A 21,877-nucleotide genomic window follows, 5' to 3' on the forward strand; every position below is an offset into this window, starting at 1 on the left:
TTGGAGAACAGAGAAATAGATCTTGTTTAATAAGTTAGAGAACTTTAAACATTTTGACTTTTAACATTTCAACTTTAAGCACTTCTATCAGAATAGTCACTGCTAGTCTGTTCAGCAAAGAATGCTTAACTATAAATGTTTTTTTGGTCACAAATTATTAATAGAAGAATTAGAAGGAAATAATATCAAAATAGAGAAGATAAAATTAATACCAAGGTTCACAGTTTCAACTTTTATCAAAATGTGTATATTTATAAAATAATTTAACAGACTGTTTGTAGTTTACTATGACTATATAAATATATGAGAGCCTGAATAAAGGCGTTTTTGTTTTGTTTTTAAAGAATACCTGTTGTGATCAAAGGCCTTAACGACCCTTTCTATTCATCCTATACATTTTAACCACAGTAAATCTAAACTTACATAACATTTACTACAAAAACAAACATCAAATTTAGTCAACATATTAAACTTACTAATTTTAACAGGTTAAGTTTTAAGTTTCCAAATTAAAATGTGTCTCACAGTTACAAGAATATTCCTCCCACTATTGAGAAATTACAGGCACATATACTGTAGTTAGTAACTATTTTGAAGTTTAATAACAGATGAAAAGATATATTCAATTAGTCTCTCTCTTTCCAGAGATGACTATGTTTCTGTTTCTCTCTCTCTCCTTCTCCCTTTTTTCTTTGTTCTCCATTCTTCCCTCCCTCCCTCCCTTCCTCCCTCCCTCTCTCTCTCCCTCTCTCCCTCTCTCTGTCCCCCATCTTTTCTTTCTCCCTCTCTCCCTCCTATTTATGAGGTATAGCTACTACTGACATTGTTTTCTTTAAACAGACTTTAGGTATCCCTTTTCTTAGAGGACAAACCCCTGGTCCCTAAAGCAGGGTTTGGTAAACATTTTCTGTAAGGAGCAGAGAAAATAACTATTTTAGGTTATGTGGGCCACACCGTCTCTGTTGCAGCTAATCAACTCTGTCATTGTAGTGTGGAAACATCTATGGGCAATATGTGAATGAGTGAGGGTGGCTGTGTCCAATAAAACATTATTTAGAAAAACAGTTGGTCATCCAGTTTGGCTGTACTTGTTGACCTTAAGGAAGGTGCTGCTCTCTCCCCAATTTGGTACTTCCAAATCTTTTCTACTTGAGGATGTTTAGGTGGCAAGGTAAAGATACGTATGTACTTGTAGGCATGCATCCATTTTTTCATTTGTACATTCATTCAGCAACATTTATGGAACTTCTTCAAAGTGTCAGACATTGTGCTTGATGCTTGTGTGGTACTTTACGGGTGTATTTTGAACATTGCATGTCGCTGTTGTTAAGGTAACATTCTCTTGCCTTTCTTCTTGTAAGGCTGTGAAAATTAATGTATGTCAACTCAGAGCTTTGAGGAGGAAAAGTTCTCTGGAGATCAGTGTTGTGCACGAGCAAATCCTGTATAAAAAGTTTTGTGTCTGGAGAAGTAATGCAAGAAAATCCATAGAGGAAATCAACTGCTTTCTTGTTCTGCCATCCATTTATGAAATCTGAAAATTTTCTATATTTAATCTTCAGATTGTCTTTTATTCTTGAAAATTGGTTTCTCAATCTTCAACTCTTTTCTTCTGCATGATCTGGAGATCTTATCTAAATTTAAACCCTTTGGCTTAGATAATGCTGAACATCTCTATATTAGACATCATTTTCTGTGAGAAAGTGGAGATGTTAGTGCTTTATCTGGGAAATGAGGGATTTGGAGTATCTCTCTAAGATCTGGCTATTACACACTTTGACCGTTCCATGTCTGCAGCTTAATGGTTGACCTAAGGATTTCAGAGTAGCAAAGAGTGCCTTTAAAAATACTGAAGTCTTGAATACTAATCTGTCATGTTTTAAAAGTGCTATTTGGTCTTACGAGAAACTAAGGCAAGAATTTGTACATATTGCCAAAACATCAGAGCTACTGAGATAGCAACTCAAAGGACATAAGTTTGTTTATAGTTAGCACATTTTTATTTTATCACTGATAGATAATACGATTGTCAGAATATATTATATCAGAGATGATGTCACAAAATGTGAATTTGATCTTTTATTGTATATGTTTAAAAAATCATTCCCATGACATTTTGACAAATGAAGTTTGTCTTATTGCATGGAATGAAAGTTTAAGTTTTCTTTTCCATTCATAGATGAGGCAATTTTGTTTCCATATGCTAGATTATAGTTTGAACCATAAAGTAGAAATGATGGTCTAGAATAGAGGTTGACAGATTGTGATCTGCAGGCCACAATGCCCTACACGTGTTTTGTAAACAAAGTTTTAAGGGAATACAGTTGTGCTCAGCTTACATATTGTCTGTGCTGCTTTGCACTGCGAAAGAGTTGAGTAGTTGTGATGGAGATGATATGGCCCACAAAGCTTAAAATATTTACTGCAAGACCCTTTGCAGAAAAGGTTTGCTGACCGCTGGTTTAGAGCAGCACTGTCCAATAGAGCTTTCCACAGTGATAGAAATGTTCTATATCTGTACTCTGTTCAGTGTGGTAGGCACTAGCTACATGGCCATTGTGCATGTGAAATGTGGCTAGTGAGACTGAGGGACTGCATTTTTAATTTTAATTTATTTTAATTTACATTTGAATTTAGACAGTCACCTGTGGCTAGTGGCTACTGTATTAGACAGTACAAGACTAGAGATTTGAAAATTGGGGACGTTGTGGTTACAGAGATCTAATTGTTTTATATTGAACTCAGTGGAATGGAAGCTTATGTAATTTATGATGGTAAGATAATGGTTTTTCTATAGATATATAGGTATATAATTATAAAAGTAAAATGTTTTGTATGATTTCAGTTTAAAGCTATCTCACATAAACTGTTTTTCCTCTGCAGTGAAGAAGAGCTCCCATATCATAATGCAGTTATGGAACGAGTAAGTCCAACTCTTCATTTATTTATAATAATATATTATTATTCATTTATTTATAGTTATAGGTGAATTACTTTTATTAGAGGAATAAAATGTACTGTCTTCGTGATTTTGAGTGCATATTATATATAAATGGCACAGTTATTACTAGAATTTTATCTTGATTGTATCCCTCTAAGAAAGCAATTCAGATTATGGTGAAATCATTTTAGGAGACTTCTGGTACATACTTGAAAATAAGGAAAAGTAGTAGCTACCAGTAGAAGACTTGCATTCTGCTAGACTGGCAGTTCTTATCCAGGAGTGCTTCAGAATATAGAGCCTCTTTAAAACATGGTTATTCAGGACCCAGCTCATTCTGCTAAATTAGAATCTCTGGGACAGAGGCCTGGGTGTATGGATTTTTTAAAAAGCTTCAGAGGTGATTCTCATTCACACTTCTTATTAATAAAGCACTGTTCTAGACCAGTAGCTCCTTGGAACAAAACTATTCCATGACACTTTAATAAATCTTCCATAAACAATAACCAAAAAATATTCTGTAGCCAAACATGTATATTAGCTTTTTAAGGACTTAGAGAAGTCTTATAAATAGTGAACCTGTCAAGATTTTTTTTAATTCACTGTTTCCCCTTTCCTTATTTATTTTGCTCAGCTAGGGAACTGGTTCCACACCTGGTGTGCATGAGAACTAAGGATTGAATGTCTTAAGTTGGTTAGAATCTCCTTTTCTGTTCCCACTTTTTTCTATTAACAAATAATGAATTATAGAATGAAAGTGAGTCTGTCTTTAGCAATTATTCTTAGTAATTCGTGTATGTGGTGGGAATGGTTTCGGATAACGGAAGTGAAGTTGGAATTTACTTTTGAAAAATATTTTAGAGAATCTTCCTAATTACACTTCATGTTGTTTTGAAAAACAAAACTGTGGTGTGATTGTAAGAGGTAACCCAAATTGCCATTTTATATATATTGAAATCCCTGTATGTGCTTTTTTGCAGTTGAATTCTCTCATGACTGCCTGGTTCTCTTTCAGTATCATAACCTTGGTGTTTATGCAAAGGAATTTCTTTCTTTTAATAACTACGTTATTGAGTAGCAGAACATGTGTCAAGCACTGAAATAGGCACTGCATAGAATAATACGATAAACAAAACAATTTTCATCTTTGAGAAGCTCATCTCTGAGAAGCTCCAGTGACTAGAGGAAGACAGTAGGTGGGAGAATATTGGTGCACTAGGGAGCATGGTATCAGTGAAATGAAATGGTAGTGCTTTGGGTGGAGAATGCTGAGTCCATGTGGCTATGAAAAAAAAATGAGAAGGAAATGATTAATGGGGCACTTTTTAAATTCTGGCCTCTAGTGAAGTTTCTATCAGTCCACTTTGAAATGGAAAAATATGGACTTGTTCCCATGCTCTGACCATCATCTCCTGTCTTGTCTTGTGCCCTGCCTTTGCTAGTTCTTGGATGCCATTGTTGCCTATCTCCACTGCACTGTGGCTGTCTTACCATCTCTCACTACCCTCATTTCCCTCTCCTTTCTCAGCTCAGATTCTATTGTAGGTTATTATAATTACTCATTTGCATAAATCTTCAACTCCCTTGCCTCTCTTGCTTCTTTCTAAACTACCATTCTACTTAAAGCCCACTCTTTACCTCTTCAGTGCCTGCACCTGCCTGACTAAATGCAACTGGAAAACACACCCCCTTTTTGACTGATTTCACTGTAAATCCGTGACCGCAGACCCTCATTGGACTATTAAGGCTGCCTGGCAGTCATGCAGATTTTCCTATGGAATTTATTCTGTTTCCACTGTTCTATCCTTTCTCAGATGATGTTCTTGGTTTTTACTCTGTGAGGAAAATAGAAACAATCAGAAGAGAACTTCCACAAGGATCTACACACACATCTACCGTTTTCTTCACAAGATTCCAAAACCACATTTTCATCTGTGCCTGTGTCCTTCATTAATGATGAGTGTGTATGTCACTCATTCAAGACACCCCTCTGTTCTTCCCTCTGTCTCCTGATGTCTTTCTCTTTCTACTTAGATTGTTCCCATCAGAGTGCAATCTATTATTACTTCCTTTAAAAAAAGTTTTCTTTTTACTCCATTGCCTCTTCAACTACTGCTTTGACTCTGTTTCCTTTATAGCAGAATTCCCTGGAAAAGGTCAGTATTCTCTTTTCCATTTCTTTCCTACCATTCTCTCTTCCATCCATTCTAAATAGATTTTTAACTCCCCACCCTATCCCTCCACCATTGCCATTAACAAGATTTCTAATTACCTCTATACTGTTACATCAAGTGATCAGTTCTCAGTGTTCCCCTTGAAGCATTTAACGAGCTCTGTCACTGCCTCATTTTTAATATATTCTCTTTTCTTGGCCTTCAGAGCACTCTCCTCAGATTCTTCTTTGCTCGTTGACTTCTATATCTCAATTTCCTTGATTTCTGTGTTTTGAATGTTCTGTGGCTCAGCCCTTGAACTTCTATTGTGGCTGTTCTTTTTTCCTTGGTGATCTCATCTGGTCTTTTGTTTTAAATAACAGCTTTGTGTTGAAGACTTGGTTCCCTGAACCCCTGACTTGTTTATTCTTCATATACTTGTACATATACTTCAGTGTCTTCACTTAGCTGCCTCACTTCTCTGTATGTTTAGATTTTTAAGAAATGTCCAAACTAGATCTTCTGTTACTCTTTTCATGTTAATTCCCTTAATAAAATGTTCACGTCTTAGTAAATGGCCATTCCACTCATCAGGTATTCAGTCCAGAAGTTTCTGAGTTATCTTTGACTTTCTTTTATATCCCACATCTAACTTGGCAGTCAATCCTGTGAGCTTTGCCTTCAGAATGTATTCAGAATCTGATGTCTTTCTCCATCTCCCCTTTTGCCACCCTGGTCATTCCCTTTTGGAGCCTCCCATCTTCTTGCTTCTGTCATGTCCTCCCTGCCTCCCTGTAGCCTGTCTTTTCTCATCCAAATAGCCAAAAAAATTCCATTAAAACTCAAGTCAGATGGTGTCACTCTCTAATCAGAACACAACTTAATATTGATTTTTCCCTGTCCAATCCTAACCCCCAACCTCCCTATCCTTTTGTAATTTCCTAGGACAGAAAGTCCATAAGCTTAGGAATCATGGTACTTCAGGGAATTGTGAGAGTGCAGAAAAGAAGAAAGAGCAGACAAACTAGTGGCAGATGCATTTGAGGGAGGCTTTTAAAGATTACTATTATTATTTTTAACTTTTTTATTGTATAGTATAACATATATACAAAGCAAAGAAATAAAAAAGCAATAGTTTCCAAAGCACTCTTCAAAAAGTGGTTACAGGATAGAGTTTGTCATGAGCTACCATATGATCCTCTTTTATTTTTCCTTCTACCTGCTCTAGAATATAGGAGGCTATAGAGGGCTTAAATACTTTTTATCATCACAATTGACTTTTTTTTCTTTCTTTTTTTTGTGAACAATAACATATATATATAAAAGCAATAAATTTCAGAGCACTGCACCACAGTTAAGTGTAGAACATATTTCAGACTTTGACATGGGTTACAGTTTCACCATTCTAGGTTTTTACATCTAGCTGCTCTAAAATACTGGAGACTAAAAGAGATATCAATTTAATGATTCAGCATTCATATTCATTTGTTAAGTCCTATCTTCTATGTATAATTCCACCATCACCTTTGATCTTTCCATACCTCTCTTTGGGGTAGTTCAGGCTATGGCAATTCTAAATTTTTGCCATTGGAAGGATCTGTCACTAATATGGTGTGGTAGTTAGATTCAGGTGTCAACTTGGCTAGGTGAAGGTGCCTAGTTCTGTTGCTGTGGCCATGAGCCAATGGCATGTGAACCTCATCTGTTGTTGATTACATCTGTATTCGGCTAGGAGGCGTGCCTGCTGCGGTGAATATGTTTGATTTAATTGGCTCATGCTTAAATGAGAGCGCTCAATGTAGCACTGCTTAAGCATCTTAGCATACCTCATCTCTGCATTCGCAGCTCAGCCTAGGCCTTTGGAGATGCAGAAAGGAATCACCCGGGGGAAAGATGATGGAACCCAGAGACCTGGAGAGAAGGCCAGGAGAGATCGCTCTGCGCCTTTCTACATAAGAAAGAACCTCAGTTGAAAGTTAGCTGCCTTTCCTCTGAAGAACTATATGTCAACTAAATAAATCCCCTTTTATTGAAAGCCAATCCATTTCTGGTGTGTTGCATTCCAGCAGCTGGCAAACTATAACATATGGGATAGAGAGATGGAAACCTAGATGCTGGGCTAGGTTTCAGGACTTATCTGGACCAGGGACCCATCTGGAAGTTGTAGGTTTCTGGAAAGTTGCTTTAGTGCCTGGAACCCTTGTGGAATCTTATATATTGCCCTAGGTGTTCTTTCACATTGGCTGGAATGGTCTGGGTTGGGAGTTGGCAGGTTATGATAGGTAGCAAGGTCTACCTGAAACTTGCATAAGAGCAACCTTCAAAGTAACCTCTCGGCTCTATATGAACTCTCTCTACCACAGATACTTTATTAATTACACTTCTTTTCCCCTTTTGGTTAGGATGTAATTGTTGATCCCATGGTGCCAGTCTGGATTCATCCCTGGGAGTCCTCTCTCACATTGCCAGGGAGACTTTCACCGCTGGATGTCATGTCCCACATAGCAGGGATGGCAATGATTTCATTTGCAGAGTTGTGCTTAGAGAGACTGAGGCCACATCTGAACAACAACAGAAGTCCTCCAGAAGTAACTCTTAGGCATGCCTTTGTGCTACCTACATAAGCTTCACAAGAGTAAGCCTCATGATCAAGGGCATGGCCTATTGATTTGGGTGTCCCCAAAGTTTGACACAGTATCAGGGGATTCCCTGATTGTAAGGTTTAATAGTGCCATATTTCTTCTCCCATGCCTCAGAGGACTTTGCCAGTGCTTTTTGATTATCTGCTTAATATACTCTAGGTTGTATCCAGGCATTACAATAATCTGTACAGGATTAAAGGACCACTTTCTTATTCTGGGCTCCATATGTTTCAGTTGTTCAAATGAGCTATACAGATAGGTTGAATTAGATTATGCCCTACAGAAAATTTCAATTCCAGACCAAATAAACCTTTCTTCCATTGGCCTCAAAGAGTATGTGTGGTTCTAAAACCTAGACACTGTCTACCTTACCCCTATGTTCTGAATGACTTTATCCCAACCTGCTTGGCTTCATTCTTATCTCTGAATATCAGGTTATATATATAAAACAGGCTCTCAAAATCCAGAAAGAATAATCACCACTCCAGACTTAAATGTGTCTGCTCTAAAAGTTTGCAATTTAGGTCCCTGTTTTCTTATAAGCATTTTCTAAAGGTGAACATATCATTTTTGTCCTTTTATTTCTGACTTAATTTTGTCTCACCAAATGTCCCACATGTTCATTCACATCGTTACGTGCCTCACGACTTTCTTCCCTTTTGTAACAGCACAACCTTCTTTCATAAGTATATGCCATTGTTCACCAGTCTACTCTTATCAGTGCATCCTTCAGCCACCTGCATTTATCGGGCATTATGTAGAGGGCCCAAAGTCCACAGTCCATCAACATTCTCAGTTTTGCATAATTTCATTGTTCCCAGCAGACAGAGAACCAATAAACATACCCTCACCAGATAGGAAATCTGAAACCTCCTCTTAACTCTTGTCCCTCACCCAATTAATTACCTCTGCTGTTGCTGTGGTAGTGCTGATGGTTTCCTTTTGAACATAGCTCATAGCATGCAATAGCAGTTTTTCATACAAGAATCATATCTTTAAAGTAATTCTTAGGAGAACTCATTCATACTTCTAGTGAGTCAGTGGGGCACATAGATCTATATAACCCCTTTCAATCTTGTTCATCTTCAATGTGGTAATATTACTTCTAGACCTTCTAGACCTACTAGAGAATCACCTTCATGCCTTACATTGGAGTTCAACCTCATTAGCTAACAGTTACACCCATCTCTAGCTTCTATGTATGTCTAAGTCTTCTATATTCTGTATTATAAGCCTCTGATTATACCTTTATGGTGGTCATAAAAGTGGAATCATACAGTATCTGTCCTTTTGTGTCTGGCTAACTTTACTCAGCAGCATGTCCTCAAGGCTCATCCATCTTGCCATGTGCTTAAGGACGTCATTTTATCTCACTGCTGCATAATATTCCATCGTATGTATATAACACATTTTGTTGTTCCGCTCGTCTGTTGATGGGCATTTGGTTTGTTTCCATCTCTTGACGATTGTGAATAGTGCTACTATGAACATTGAGGTGCAAATGTCTGTTTGTGTCGTTGCTTTCAGCTCTTCTGGGTATATACCAAGTAGTGCTGTTGCTGGGTCATAGGGCAACTTTAGTTTCCTAAGGAACCACCATACAGTCTTCCATAGTGACTGCACCATTATACATTCCCACCAGCAGTGCATTAAGTGTCCCGTTTTCTCCACATTCTTTCCAACATTTATAGTTTCCTGTTTGTTTAATAGCAGCCATTCTTATAGGTGTGAGGTGGTATCTCATTGTAGTCTTGATCTGCATTTCCCATATAGGCGGTGAAAATGAGCATCTCTTCATGTGCTTTTGAGCCATCTGTATTTGCTCTTCAGAAAAATGCCTATTCATATCTTTAGTCCATTTCATAATTGGGTTGTTTATTCCTTTGTTGATGAGTTGTATGATCTGGTATATACAGGAAATCAAACCTTTGTATGATAGGTGATGTTCCAAATATTTTCTCTCATTGAGTTGGCTGCCTCTTCACCATTTTGGCAGTCTTTTAAAGTGCAGAAGCATTTGATTTGAGGGTTCCCATTTATCTATTTTTTCTTTTGTTGCTTGTGCTTTGGGTGTAAAGTTTAGGAAGCTGCCTTCTATTACTAGGTCTTGAAGATGTTTCCCTACATTTTCTTCTAGAAACTTTACAGTGGTAATTCTTATATTTAGGTGTTTTTAAGTTAATTTTTGTGTAGGTGTAAGATAGGGGTCCTCTTTCATTCTCTTGGCTGTTGATATCCAGTTCTTCCATGCCCAATTATTGAAAAGACTATTTTGTCCCAGTTCAGATGATTTGGGGGCCTTGTCAAAAGTCAGTTGACCATAGATTTGGTGGTCCATTTCTGCACTTTTGATTCAATTCCATTGGTCAGTGCTTATGTCTTTGTGCCAATACCATGCTGTTTTTACCACTGTGACTTTATATTAGGTTTTAAAGTCAGGGAGTGTTAATCCTCCACTTTGTTCTTTTTTAGGATGCTTTTAGGTATTTGGGGTCTCTTTCCCTTCCAGATGAATTTGGTAGTTAGCTTTTCCAAATCTTGAAAGTAGGTTGTTGGAATTTTGATTTGTACTATATTGAATCCATAATCTATATGGGGAGAACTGACATCTTAACTATATTTAGCCTTCCTTTCCACAAGTAGGGAATGTCTTTCCACCTATTTAGATCTCCTTTCATTTCTTTTAGCAATGTTATGTAGTTTTCTGTATACAAGTCCTTTACATCCCTAGTTTATGTTCATTCCTAAGTACTTGATTCTTTTAGTTGCTGTTTTGAATGGAATTTTTCCTTTAACTGACTCCTCAGCTAGATCATTGCTTATGTATAGAAATGTTACTATTTTTGCGCATTAATTTTATAAACCACCACCTTGCTGAATTTGTTTATATTAGCTCAAGTAACTTTGCTGTAGATTTCTCAGTATCTTCCAAGTATAGTATCATATCATCTGCAAATAATGAGAGTTTTACTTCTTCCTTTCCAGTTTGAATGCCTCTTATTTCTTTGTCTTGCCTGATTGCTCTAGCTAGAACTTCCAGCACAATGTTGAATAACAGTGGTGACAGTGGGCATCCTTGTCTTGCACCTGATCTTAGGGGGAAGGGCTTCAGTCTTTCTCCATGGAGACGATGCTGGCTATTGGTTTTTTGTATATTCCCTTTATCATATTGAGGTAGTTACCTTTAATTCCTATCTTTTGAAATATTTTTATCAGAAAAGAATGCTGAATTTTGTCGAATGCTTTTTCAGCATCAATCGAGATGATCATGTGATTTTTCCCTTTTGATTTGTTAATGTGCTTTATTATATTAATTTTCTTGTGTTGAACCATCCTTGCATTCCTGGTATAAACCCCCCTTGGTCATGGTGTATAATTGTTTTAATGTGCTGTTGGATTCAATTTGCTAATATTTTATTGAGAAATTTTGCATCTATTTCATTAGGAAGATTGGCCTGTGGTTTTCCTTCCTTATAGTGTCTTTATCCAGTTTTGGTATTAAAATGATTTTAGCTTTGTAAAATGCATTTGATAGAGTTCCTTTTTCCTCAATTTCGGAAATGTTGAGCAGGATTGGTGTTAGTTCTTTATGGAATGTTTGGTAAAACTCCCCTGTGAAGCCATCTGGCCCTGGATTTTTCTTTGTAGGAAGATTTTTGATGACTGATTGTATCTGTTTACTTGTGATTGGTTTCTTGAGATCTTCTGTTTCTTCCTGAGTCAGTGTAGCTTGTTTGTGTGTCTCCAGGAATTTGTCCATTTCATCTAAGTTGTCTAATTCATTGGCATATAGTTGTTCATAGTATCCTCTTATGATTTTATTTCTTTTTTATTTCCTCTTTTATTTCTTCAGGGTCTGTGGTGATGCATCCCTTTTCATTTCTGATTTTGTTTGTTTCCGTCCTTTCTCTTTATTTCTTTGTCATTCTTGCAAGTGGCCTATTGATTTTATTGATTTTCTCAAAGAACCAACTTTTGATTTTATTGATTCTTTTTATTGTTCTTTTGCCTCCCGTTCATTGATCTCTGCTTTAATATTTGTTATTTCTTTTCTCTATTTGCTTTGGAAGTAGTTTTCTGTTCTTTCTCAAGTTCCTCCAGGTTTGCTGTTAAGTCCTCGATTTTTGCTCTTTCTTGTTTTTTAACATAGGCATTTAAGGCAATAAATTTCCCTCTCAGCAACAGCATTTGCCACATCCCATAAGTTTTGATAATTTGTACTATCATTTTCATTCATCTCCAGATAGCTGCTGATTTTCTAGCAATTTCTTCTTTGACCCACTGGTTGTTTAAGAGTGTGTTATTTAATCTCCATATATTTGTGAATGTTCTCATTCTTTGGTGGTTATTGCGATCCAGCTTTATCCCATTGTGATCAGAGAAAGTACTTTGAACAATTTCAGTGTTATCAAATTTATAAAGACCTGTTTTGTACGCCAGCATACGATCTATCCTAGAGAATGTTCCATGTGCACTAGAGAAGATTGTATAACCTTCTGCTTTGGGGTACAGTGACCTATATATTTGTCTGTTAGGTCTAATTCTTTTATCAAGTTGTTTAACTTCTCTCTTTCATTGTTGATCTTCTGTCTGGTTGTTCTATCTATGGAGGAGAGTGGTGTATTAAAATCTCCTATTATTGTTGAAACATCTACTGCTCCCTTCAGTTTTGCCAACATCTGTCTTGTCTACTTTGGAGCTCCTTGATTAGGAGCATAAACATTTATGATTGTTAACGCTTTTTTGGTGAATTGACCCTTTAATTAGTGTATAGTGTCCTTCCTTGTCTCTTCCAGTGTCTTTACATTTAAAGTCTATTTTGTCCGATGTTAGTATAACTACTCCTGCTTTCTTTTGGTTACCACTTGTGTGGAAAATCTTTTTCCATTCTTTCACTTTCAATCTATTTGTATCAATGTGTCTAAGATGAGTCTCTTGTAAGCAGCCTATAGCTGGATTATGTTTCTTAATCCATTCTGCCAATCTGTATCTTTTAATTGGTAAGTTTAGTCTGTTAACATTCAAAGTTATTACTGAAAAGGCATTTCTTGATTCCACCATCTTATCTTTTTTATTTTAGTTTCAGATCTATGTATTTTTTTCCCTCTTTCTCTTTGTATTCCTCAAATTACCCTTACTGTTACTCTTCAATTCTGTGCCCTCCTGCAGTCCTCCCTCTCCCGTCTTTCTTTTTAACTGGCAGAACTCCTTTTAGTATTTCTTGTAGGGCCATTGTCTTGTTGAGAAATTCTTTCAGGATTTCTTTGTCTGTGAAAACTTTAATCTCTCCCTCAATTTTAAGGAACAGTTTGGCTGCATATGGAATTCTTGGCTGGATGTCTTTCTCTTTCAGGATCTTGAATATATCGTGCCATTGCCTTCTCTCCTTCAGGGTGCTAGTTAAGTATTCTGAACTCAGTGTTATTTGATTTTCCTTGTTTGTGGTAGATTGTTTTTCTCTTGCTGCTTTCAGGATTTTCTGCTTCTCTTCAATATTTGATAGACTGTTTAGTATGTGCCTTGGGAAGTCCTGTTTGGATTCAGTCTGTTTGGAGTTCTTTGGGCTTCTTTAATTTGTATATTTATGTCCTTTGTGAGGTTTGAGAAGTTTTCCCTCATTATATCCTCAGCTACCCTTCCTAGCCCTTTAGTCTTCTCTTCTTCTGGAACATCAGTGGTTCTTATATTTGCACACTTTGTTTTGTCCATCATTTCCCTGAGTTCCCCCATTCAATTTTTTCCATCTTTTTTGCCATTTGCTGCTTTGAGTCTTCGATGTCAATTATCCTATCCTCTATGTCACCTATTCTTTCTTCTGTGTCTTCAAATCCGGTGTTGTGTGCTTCCAGTATGTTGTTTATTTGGTCAACAGTCTTTAATCTCTGTGATTTTCACTATTTTTATGTTTATTCCTTCAAATTCTTTGTGTTCTTCTACTGTCTTCTTTATCTCCTTTATGTCATTTGCTATCCCAGTTATTTTATTAAGTAGAGTTGTATGAACATCTTTGATTAGTTGTTCCAATGTCTGTGACTCCTCTGGTGTTTATAATTTGGTTATTAGGCAGAGGTATATCTGTCTGCATTGTGATATGCTTAGTGATCTTCTGCTGTGTTTGTGGCATGTAAATATTTTGATTGATTTACTTTGGAACTTGATATCTTTCAGTAGTCTAAGGCCTTGTGTTTGCCGAATGGTTGTATAGCAGGGAGCAGGGCACAGGGTGGGGGACTCAGTTTGGTGATTTGTTTCAGGGCAGGTATGGGTGTAGGTTGGGGATGTTACCCTGATGCTTATGAACATGGGCACCCAGCCTTCAGGGAGGATGTAGCTGTGCAGGTCCGTCTGTCTGGGGGGTGTAACCCTGGTATGCACTAGTCTAAGGCACAAGGCCCTTTGTGTGCATGTGTAGAGCTGTGGCAGCAGGTCAGTGTTACGCTTTCACTCATTTGGGGCAGATGTGACCCGGCTGTGCAGGTTGGCACTTTCTCAGAGTTGAGAAGCAAGGCTGAGGGCTGTGTGCATGTACAGTTCTAGGACTACTGTAAAGTGTGGTTCCCAAAGCTGAATGACATCATTCAGGGCCCGTGCACACCATCCGTGGGCCTGGAAGTGCTGTAAAACGGATGTGCTGAGCACAGGTAGGGTGGGGTGAGTACAACACTATGGGCAGGGGGTGGGGGTAGCCTCGGTATGGAGGTTAGTGCCTACAACCTTTATGCACTGGCAGGGAACAGGGAGGGGTAGGTAGTACTCGGGAGGGGTGCAGGAGATTTGGGTTTGGCTGCACGTGGGGTGAGGGTGTGGGACAGGTTTGTGCACTGGGGGCTGGTGGGGTGAAGGCACTTGGAGCACGGGGAATGGGAGCGGGTGACAGGGTTCACATGCATGGGGTGTGGGGTGAGTCGCTGGTCACGAGGCTGCACTGGTGAGGGTAGCATGCCCAAGGCACGTAACCTAGCTTACTTCCTAGTCACGTGTTCCCATCTTTGCACTCCTGCGGGCTTTGCAGCTCCGTGCCAGGTTCCAGCTTTCTGCCTCTCAGTTCCTCAGCCTCTGCAACCAGGCCATATGTGTACTCCCAAATTGTCGTTTAGTTGCCCTCCTACTATTATTTTGTAAAGAGACGTGCCTTTACAATGAAAGATTTCTTAGCCAATGCTATTAGACTTTCAGTGAATTGAGTGTTTATGCTAATGAGTTGAATATAATGAGAAGGCATTAAAAAGTGATCTATGCATACCTTAATTTATTTACATATAAGACATGATTACATATTCCTTTGTCAGTCTTTTATTGGGGATGGGGCATTCTCAGCGCTGCTTGTTTGGGTTCCATAATGCCTTTCATATGTAAACTGCATTCATATTTCATGACTTGCATTTTACAGTTTTGGTTTCTTTAAAATGGAATGAGAACTTAGAGACATGCAAAGCAGTCGAAGGCTGGAAACTTCTTCATTTATCAGAATTTCCGCATGGTTTACTGGCTTGAGTGAAGTTCATGTACTCTGCATCAACTGCCAAGTCTCAGTGACCAAGCTCTGCCATTTCTAGGAAACTACTTAAAGATTGTACGTCTGTTTGTTAATTGAATAAAGTCTATGGAAATGGTAGCTCAGCTTAATTCTACAAGTGTTTATTAACCTTTCGAAAGCACACACTTCCTGCCATCTTGGGAAGATGAGCATACGTATGATAGTTTAGAAATCATGGCTTTAATTCCAGCTTTGCCCATTTATAATTTTACATAAAGCCTTTTCTGTAACAGAAATCCCGTTCAAAATAGGGATAGTAATGCAGTCCCTCATAAAAGGATTAATGTTGGTGTTTTCAAAGTGCTATGGATTCCCCCAACAGGCATTTAAACAAATAAGCATACTCTGCAGAGGATGGTATTAATAATGGATTATGCAGTTTCTTCAACTTTATTGATGTTTTTAATAAGGAGGAGCATATATATATGTGTGTGTGTGTATATATATATATTAAAATATGAAGTTTCATAGATTCATCTGTTCCTTTATGTAAAGTTTTGCATGATATAAGAGTTCTGGAACCTATTTGTACATTTCAAAACTATATAATAATTTTATATAATTTTATATAAATTTTGTATTGTTTGAATTCTTACTCAAAGTGTACAACCAATAGAAATTTCAATGCCAAGGTACATTATTCTGTAAAAAAAGACACCACTTTCTTTCTTGTACTTTTTGTCCTCTTCTGACCTCTGCTGGTGAGAGTTAGGCATGCTTGACACTGTTCATTCTCTATTCTTTATCTTAATATTCAGATAGTTCTGAGATATAAAAATATGAAGATTTGAATTTGAGCAAAATTCTAAGATTTTAAATTCTGGAAGATAAGTCTTTTTAATATGCATGTATGCATCCTGTGTCTGTTTAACTTTTACTGCCTGAATTATTAACTATGCCAATAATGGAGGAACCACTGCTTGAACCAGATAGAGCAGAAACTGATATTATGTGGGTGATTCAACAAACAGTTGTTGAGTACTTACTATTCAGTTGGTTCTGTATAGCATTTAAAAATATAGTTTCAGGTCACTGGACTAGACTGACAGCTAAGAGAAGATACTGGTCCCAATTTTATTCCTTACCCATGCCTTTCCTCAGTAAGAGAAGCCATTCCTGATTTGGAGATGACATCAGCTTAAGAAAATAGGTTGTATTACAAAGTTTAACTGAAATTTAAACCCTTTGTAAAAGCAGCTCCTGGTAACACATCAGTTACCATTTTCTTAGTCAGTGGAGGTAAGAGAGAGAAAACCGTAGGATTATAGAATGGAAATTTAGGCCTCTGCATTATTTTCTTTTTGGTATTTGTTATCCTGTTAGTCTTAGAGGAGAAGAATTTTCTTATACTAGGGTATTTTTGAAAAATTAAATTAAAAAATTGCATTGATGAGCAGGCACATCTAGCACCCATATCATCATCCATTAAAAAGAACCATGATTTCTTAAAGAAATGTCTGATTTCATGTCTAGAATAGGGTTAATATAAGGTGAACCTGAGTCATTGTGTGCGAGAAAACAAGGAAGAGGTCAAAGAGTAGCAGGGCATGTCCAAACAGCTTGTGCTAGTTTGAAAGTGTTGTGTACCCCAGAAAAGCCATGTCCTTTAATCCTGATTCAATACTGTAGGGCTGAAACCCTTAGATTAGATTGTCACAGAGATGTGGCAGGCCCAGTTGTGGGTGTGGCCATTTGATTACATGGACATGTGACTCCACCCATTCAAGATGGGTCTTGATTAGTTTACTAGAGTCCTTTAAAAGGGGAACCATTTTGGAGAAACCTCAGATGCAGATGCTTGGAGAATAGTTGCTTCAGGGCTGACAGAGACACGGATGTTTGGAGAGGTGTGGAGCGCTGGCAGAGAGAGCAGACTCCTAGACATGAGCAGAGCCCAGCAGACATCGCCATGTGCCTTTCCATGAGATGCCTGAGGAGTTGTGTCAAGAGGAGCCAACTGAAGGTCCACAGATGTTTTGAGAGGAAACCACTGGCATCAGAAGCTGGAAGCAATGAACCGGGAACAAGGACCAGCAGACACTAGCCACATGCCTTCCCAGATCGGTCTTCCTTTAGCCAAGGTATCTTTCTCTGGATGCCTTAGTTTGGACATATTTATGGCCTTAGAACTCTAAGCTTGTAACTTATTAAATTCCCTTTTTAAAAGCCATTCCATTACTGGTATATTGTGTTCCAGCAGCTTTAACAAACTAATACAGGATCCATTTGTAGGGCAGAAATAATATGACCAGGTAGGAGATAGTCTAGCCAAATTTGGGATTATTGAAACAAATTCCCAAAGAAGAATGATGATAATGTATTATAACACATTGGGGAAAATTATCCCTTAGACCTTGGTGATATTTCAAAAGATAGAGAGACTAAAAAGGAAAAGTTTTTCATGGAAAAATGCCAGTTAATAATGTGAAAGGAATGCTAGAATTAGGAGAAAAGAAAATCACCATTTTAGCACCATCAGTGTCGTGATTGATGGAAGTAGGGATTATCAATGAATGATACAATCACTGTAGAGTTGTTAAAGAACAGAATATTTACACTGTCTTAAATTATACCGCACTGATTACTTATTTAGTCCCAAGGTAATTTTTCCAGTAGTTAATGGAGAAATTGGGCAAATACCACCTTAACCAAGTGATCAAACTTTAGCATCATTGATAATTAGCATTAGGTATAATATTCCTGCCAAATCTAACCCGAATCTGAGCATGAGTAAAGCATTAGACAAAGCCAGTTAGTGTCGTCCAGACTCTTAAAAAATGTCTGTGTCATAAAAGGTAGAAAAAGGTGAGGAAACTGGTATAATTAAAGGAAACTATAGAATTGAGCCAATAAATAAAATGCATGATACTGGATTGGATCCTGAATCTCTCCCTCCAACTTCCAAAGCCAAAATTGCTATAAGGAACATTTTGAGGACAAGTGGGGAATTCGGTATATGGACTGCTTATTAGGTAATAATGAATCAACTTCAAATTTCTTGGCTGTATTAATTAGACAGTGTGATTATGTAGGAGAACATGTTTTGTCCTCAGTTGATACACACTTGAAATATTTAGGAATAAGTATTCATGGTGTCTGTGATTTTGTAATGGCTCAGCAACAAAAGAGCCTACCATGTAAATAGTATCTGGCACAATTTTCCTAATTGGTAGGTCTTTGCAAAGCATGTATGTACAAGGTGCACAGTTCTTTCAACTGTTCTGTAGGTTTGAAATTTTTTTAAATAAAAATTGAAAGAAATACAATGCAGTGATATGACTGTAGGAAATAAACAGGATTATTTAATATTAATTTTGTATAGACTTCTAAATTAGTAAGTCAGTTTTTCAGCAGCACTTTGAAAAGTGTTGCCAACAAATGGAATGATACCATTTCTACTGTTATGCTACATAAGAGATATTGTAATTATAATTCACTTTTGGTCACTAATTGAACTCCTATTAAAAGTAATAATACAGTTTTGGCCTCTCTATTCATATTTGTTCTTCTGCCACCCCACCCCCACCATCCCCAGGACCAAGAAAGCTATTCATTACTTCATTAATACTGTTCAGTTGTCTTTTCTTATGCAAATTCTGATTAATTTGAAAATGTTTTAACTTTTCTTATATAACTAACACTGTTTGGGGTAATGAAATTAAAAGATGAATATAATATGATATATTATGTCATCCCTATCATGTTGAGGAGACTGTTAAGTTTGCTTGGAGCATGGGAGCCTTTGGGAAAGGTCTCCCAAATCATGGTGAGGAGCATCACAGGCAGACAAATAGCAAACTTTGGTCCATCAGGCATGAAAATACACTGCATGTTGAGAATGACAAACAGTTCAAGATGGCAGATCTAGTAGCAGAAAGTAAAACTGGAAGGTGAATTGAGGCCACATTGTGAAAGCCCATCCATGTGCTCTATGTTAAGAAGTTTCACCTTTATTTGTGGATAATGGGTAGACATTGAAAAGCTTTGAAACTAGGGTGTGGTAGTTAGGTTCAGATGTCAACTTAGGTGAAGGTGCCTAGTTCTGTTGCTGTGAACATGAGCCAATGGCATGTGAACCTCATCTGTTACTGATGAGTCAGCTAGGAGGCGTGCCTGCTACTATGAATGATGTTTGATTTAATTGACTGGTGCCTAAATGAGAGAGCTCAACATAGCACAGCCCAGAGCAGCTCAGCATATCTCATCTCAGCACTGGCAGCTCAGCCCAGGCCTTTGGAGATGCATAAAGAAATCACTCCGGGGAAAGTTGTTGGAACCCAGAAGCCTGGAGAGAAGGCCAGCAAAGATCACCTTGTGTCTTCCCACATAAGAAAGAATCTCAGTTGAAAGTTAGCTACTGTGCTGGTTTGAAAGGATGTAAGTCCCCTCGAAAAACCATGTTTTAATCTAAATCCCATTTCATGAAGGCAGAATAATCCCTATTCAATACTGTATGTTTGAAACTATAATCAGATCATCTCCCTGAAGATGTGATTTAATCAAGAGTGGTTGTTAAGCTGGTGACAACATGTCTCTACCCATTTGGGTGGGTCTTGATAAGTTTCTGGAGTCCTATAAAAGAGGAAACATTTTGGAGAATTTTAAAAGAGATTCAGAGAGAGCCAGAGAAGAATGACATAGCCACGAGAAGCAGAGAGCCCACTAGCCAATGACCTTTGGAGATGAAGAAGGAAAATGTCTCCTGGGGAGCTTCATGAAACTGGAAGCCAGGAGAAGAAGCTAACAGATGATGCCATGTTTGCCACATGCCCTTCCAGATGAGAGAGGAACCCTGACTGTGTTCACCATGTGCCTTTCCAGATGAGAGAGAAACTCTGACTGTGTTCGCCATGTGCCTTCTCACTTGAGAGAGAAACCCTGACCTTCATCAGCCTTCTTGAACCAAGGTATCTTTCCCTGGATGCCTTAGACTGGACATTTCTATGTACTTGTTTTAATTGGGACATTTTCTCAGCCTTGGAACTGTAAACTAGCAACTTATTAAATTCCCCTTTTAAAAAGCCATTCTGTTTCTGGTATATTGCATTCTGGCAGCTAGCAAACTAGAACAGCTGCCTTTCCCCTGAAGAACTATATGTTAATTAAATAAATCCCCTTTTATTGAAAGCCAATCCATCTCTGGTGTGTTACATTCCGACAGCTAGCAAACTAGAATATAGGGCATGTTTGAAAAGTTGTGGTAGCAATGTAGAGGCTGAGCTGAAGACCGTTGGGAGACTAGGAAGGAGCTATTGCTTTCATTCAGGAACTGTGACTGCCTGGGCTAGGGAAGAGGACTTAATGGAGCCAGGAGATACAAGAGGGGAACAGCAAAGTATAAGGTGGGTACAAGATGTTAGATAAAAGGGAAGACTGAAAATGACTTTAAGTTTCTAGTTTCATTGGCTTAGGTAGTGATGTTGTTAATTCATGATAGGGAACAAAACGGTAATAGCAGTTGTTTGGGAAATAGTTTTGCTATGTTGAATTTAAACCACTGTTGAGCTTTCAGTGGTTTCAGCTATAATATGTTGTTATAGCCCAGCTTTGCATTGGTGTTATTGAGTCAATGGTGAGATGCTCGTTCTCAGTCTATTGTTCTAGGGCATTGAAGCTCACATCTGTCACATTTATGTTCAGTTCTTCTTATTTTAAAATAATTGCCAATAGTTAGCTGCTGCATGCTTGGTGGTAGAGTGTATTTTATTGATGAATTGTAGATTTATGAGTAGGGGAAAAAAGACTTTTGTGTGTATTCTCGCCTGGTATGGTTTGAACTGACAGCATTATGTAGTTATAACTTAAACTTGATTGACCTACTAATGTATAATTTTAAAAACCTAGAGCTGGAAGGTTTTCCAAGGTGTGCTATTTTTCTTTCTTTCTACTGTAGGGGAAAGAAAAGCACACCTAATGGATCTTAAAATTGTGTGTGTGTTTTGTACTTGCAATGTGAGAAGGTATAATATTTAAAATTGTAATGAGCATTGCAATACAAAAGCATGCCTTTAAAATTAAAAAAAAACTAATTCCGAAAGTGATTCCTTGATAATTCATAGTCATAAAAATGAAAGATAGCAAGAGAGCTGCTAGATCTCAGCAGGCAAAGTCTATTTTATTATACTCTTGGGTTGGCTTGAATTATTTGGCATTTTTCTGTTGATGGAGAAAGGAATTATGCTTTGAAGAAGTTAGGAGAGGAAGTGCAGAAGAACAAAAAAATTCCCAAATGGCAAGTTAGATCAATCTTAATTTTTCACAGCTTGGCCTTCTGTAAAGTCACATTTAACTGAAACATTAATTAGATTTCAGTGCCCCACTGAGTTTTAAAATTAAACATATTTCTAGAACCATCTGCAACATTCTATCACTAATAGTATAATGAAGAATTTGCTTAGTCTTTTGAAAAATGGGAATTATAACACAATATCTTTAGTTCATGACTGATCATCTCTTATTATGAAAACCTATTATATTTTTTAAAAAACAAATGTTAAGAAATTATTTAAAGGTTTTGAGAATATGCCAAAAAATAAAATTATATAAAAATGTTTCCTTGGGAGGTTCCAAGATGGCAGCTTAGTAAGGTACGTGCGTCTTAGTT

At 37.5% G+C, this 21,877-nt stretch overlaps 1 protein-coding gene across 4 annotated transcripts in view; it reads left to right on the top strand.

Annotated features, from left to right (window-relative positions):
- Positions 1 to 21,877, top strand: part of USP6NL (USP6 N-terminal like) — a 261,997-nt gene that overhangs the window by 163,847 nt on the left and 76,273 nt on the right. For all 4 annotated transcript variants that reach the window (XM_077169438.1, XM_077169439.1, XM_077169442.1 and 1 more), the window contains one exon: positions 2,884 to 2,923. In XM_077169438.1, the coding sequence (XP_077025553.1) occupies positions 2,884 to 2,923 (40 nt within the window). The remainder of the gene's footprint in view (positions 1 to 2,883; positions 2,924 to 21,877) is intronic.

This window comes from Tamandua tetradactyla, chromosome 7 (assembly GCF_023851605.1).
Source record: "Tamandua tetradactyla isolate mTamTet1 chromosome 7, mTamTet1.pri, whole genome shotgun sequence".
NCBI classification, from domain to species: domain Eukaryota; kingdom Metazoa; phylum Chordata; class Mammalia; order Pilosa; family Myrmecophagidae; genus Tamandua; species Tamandua tetradactyla.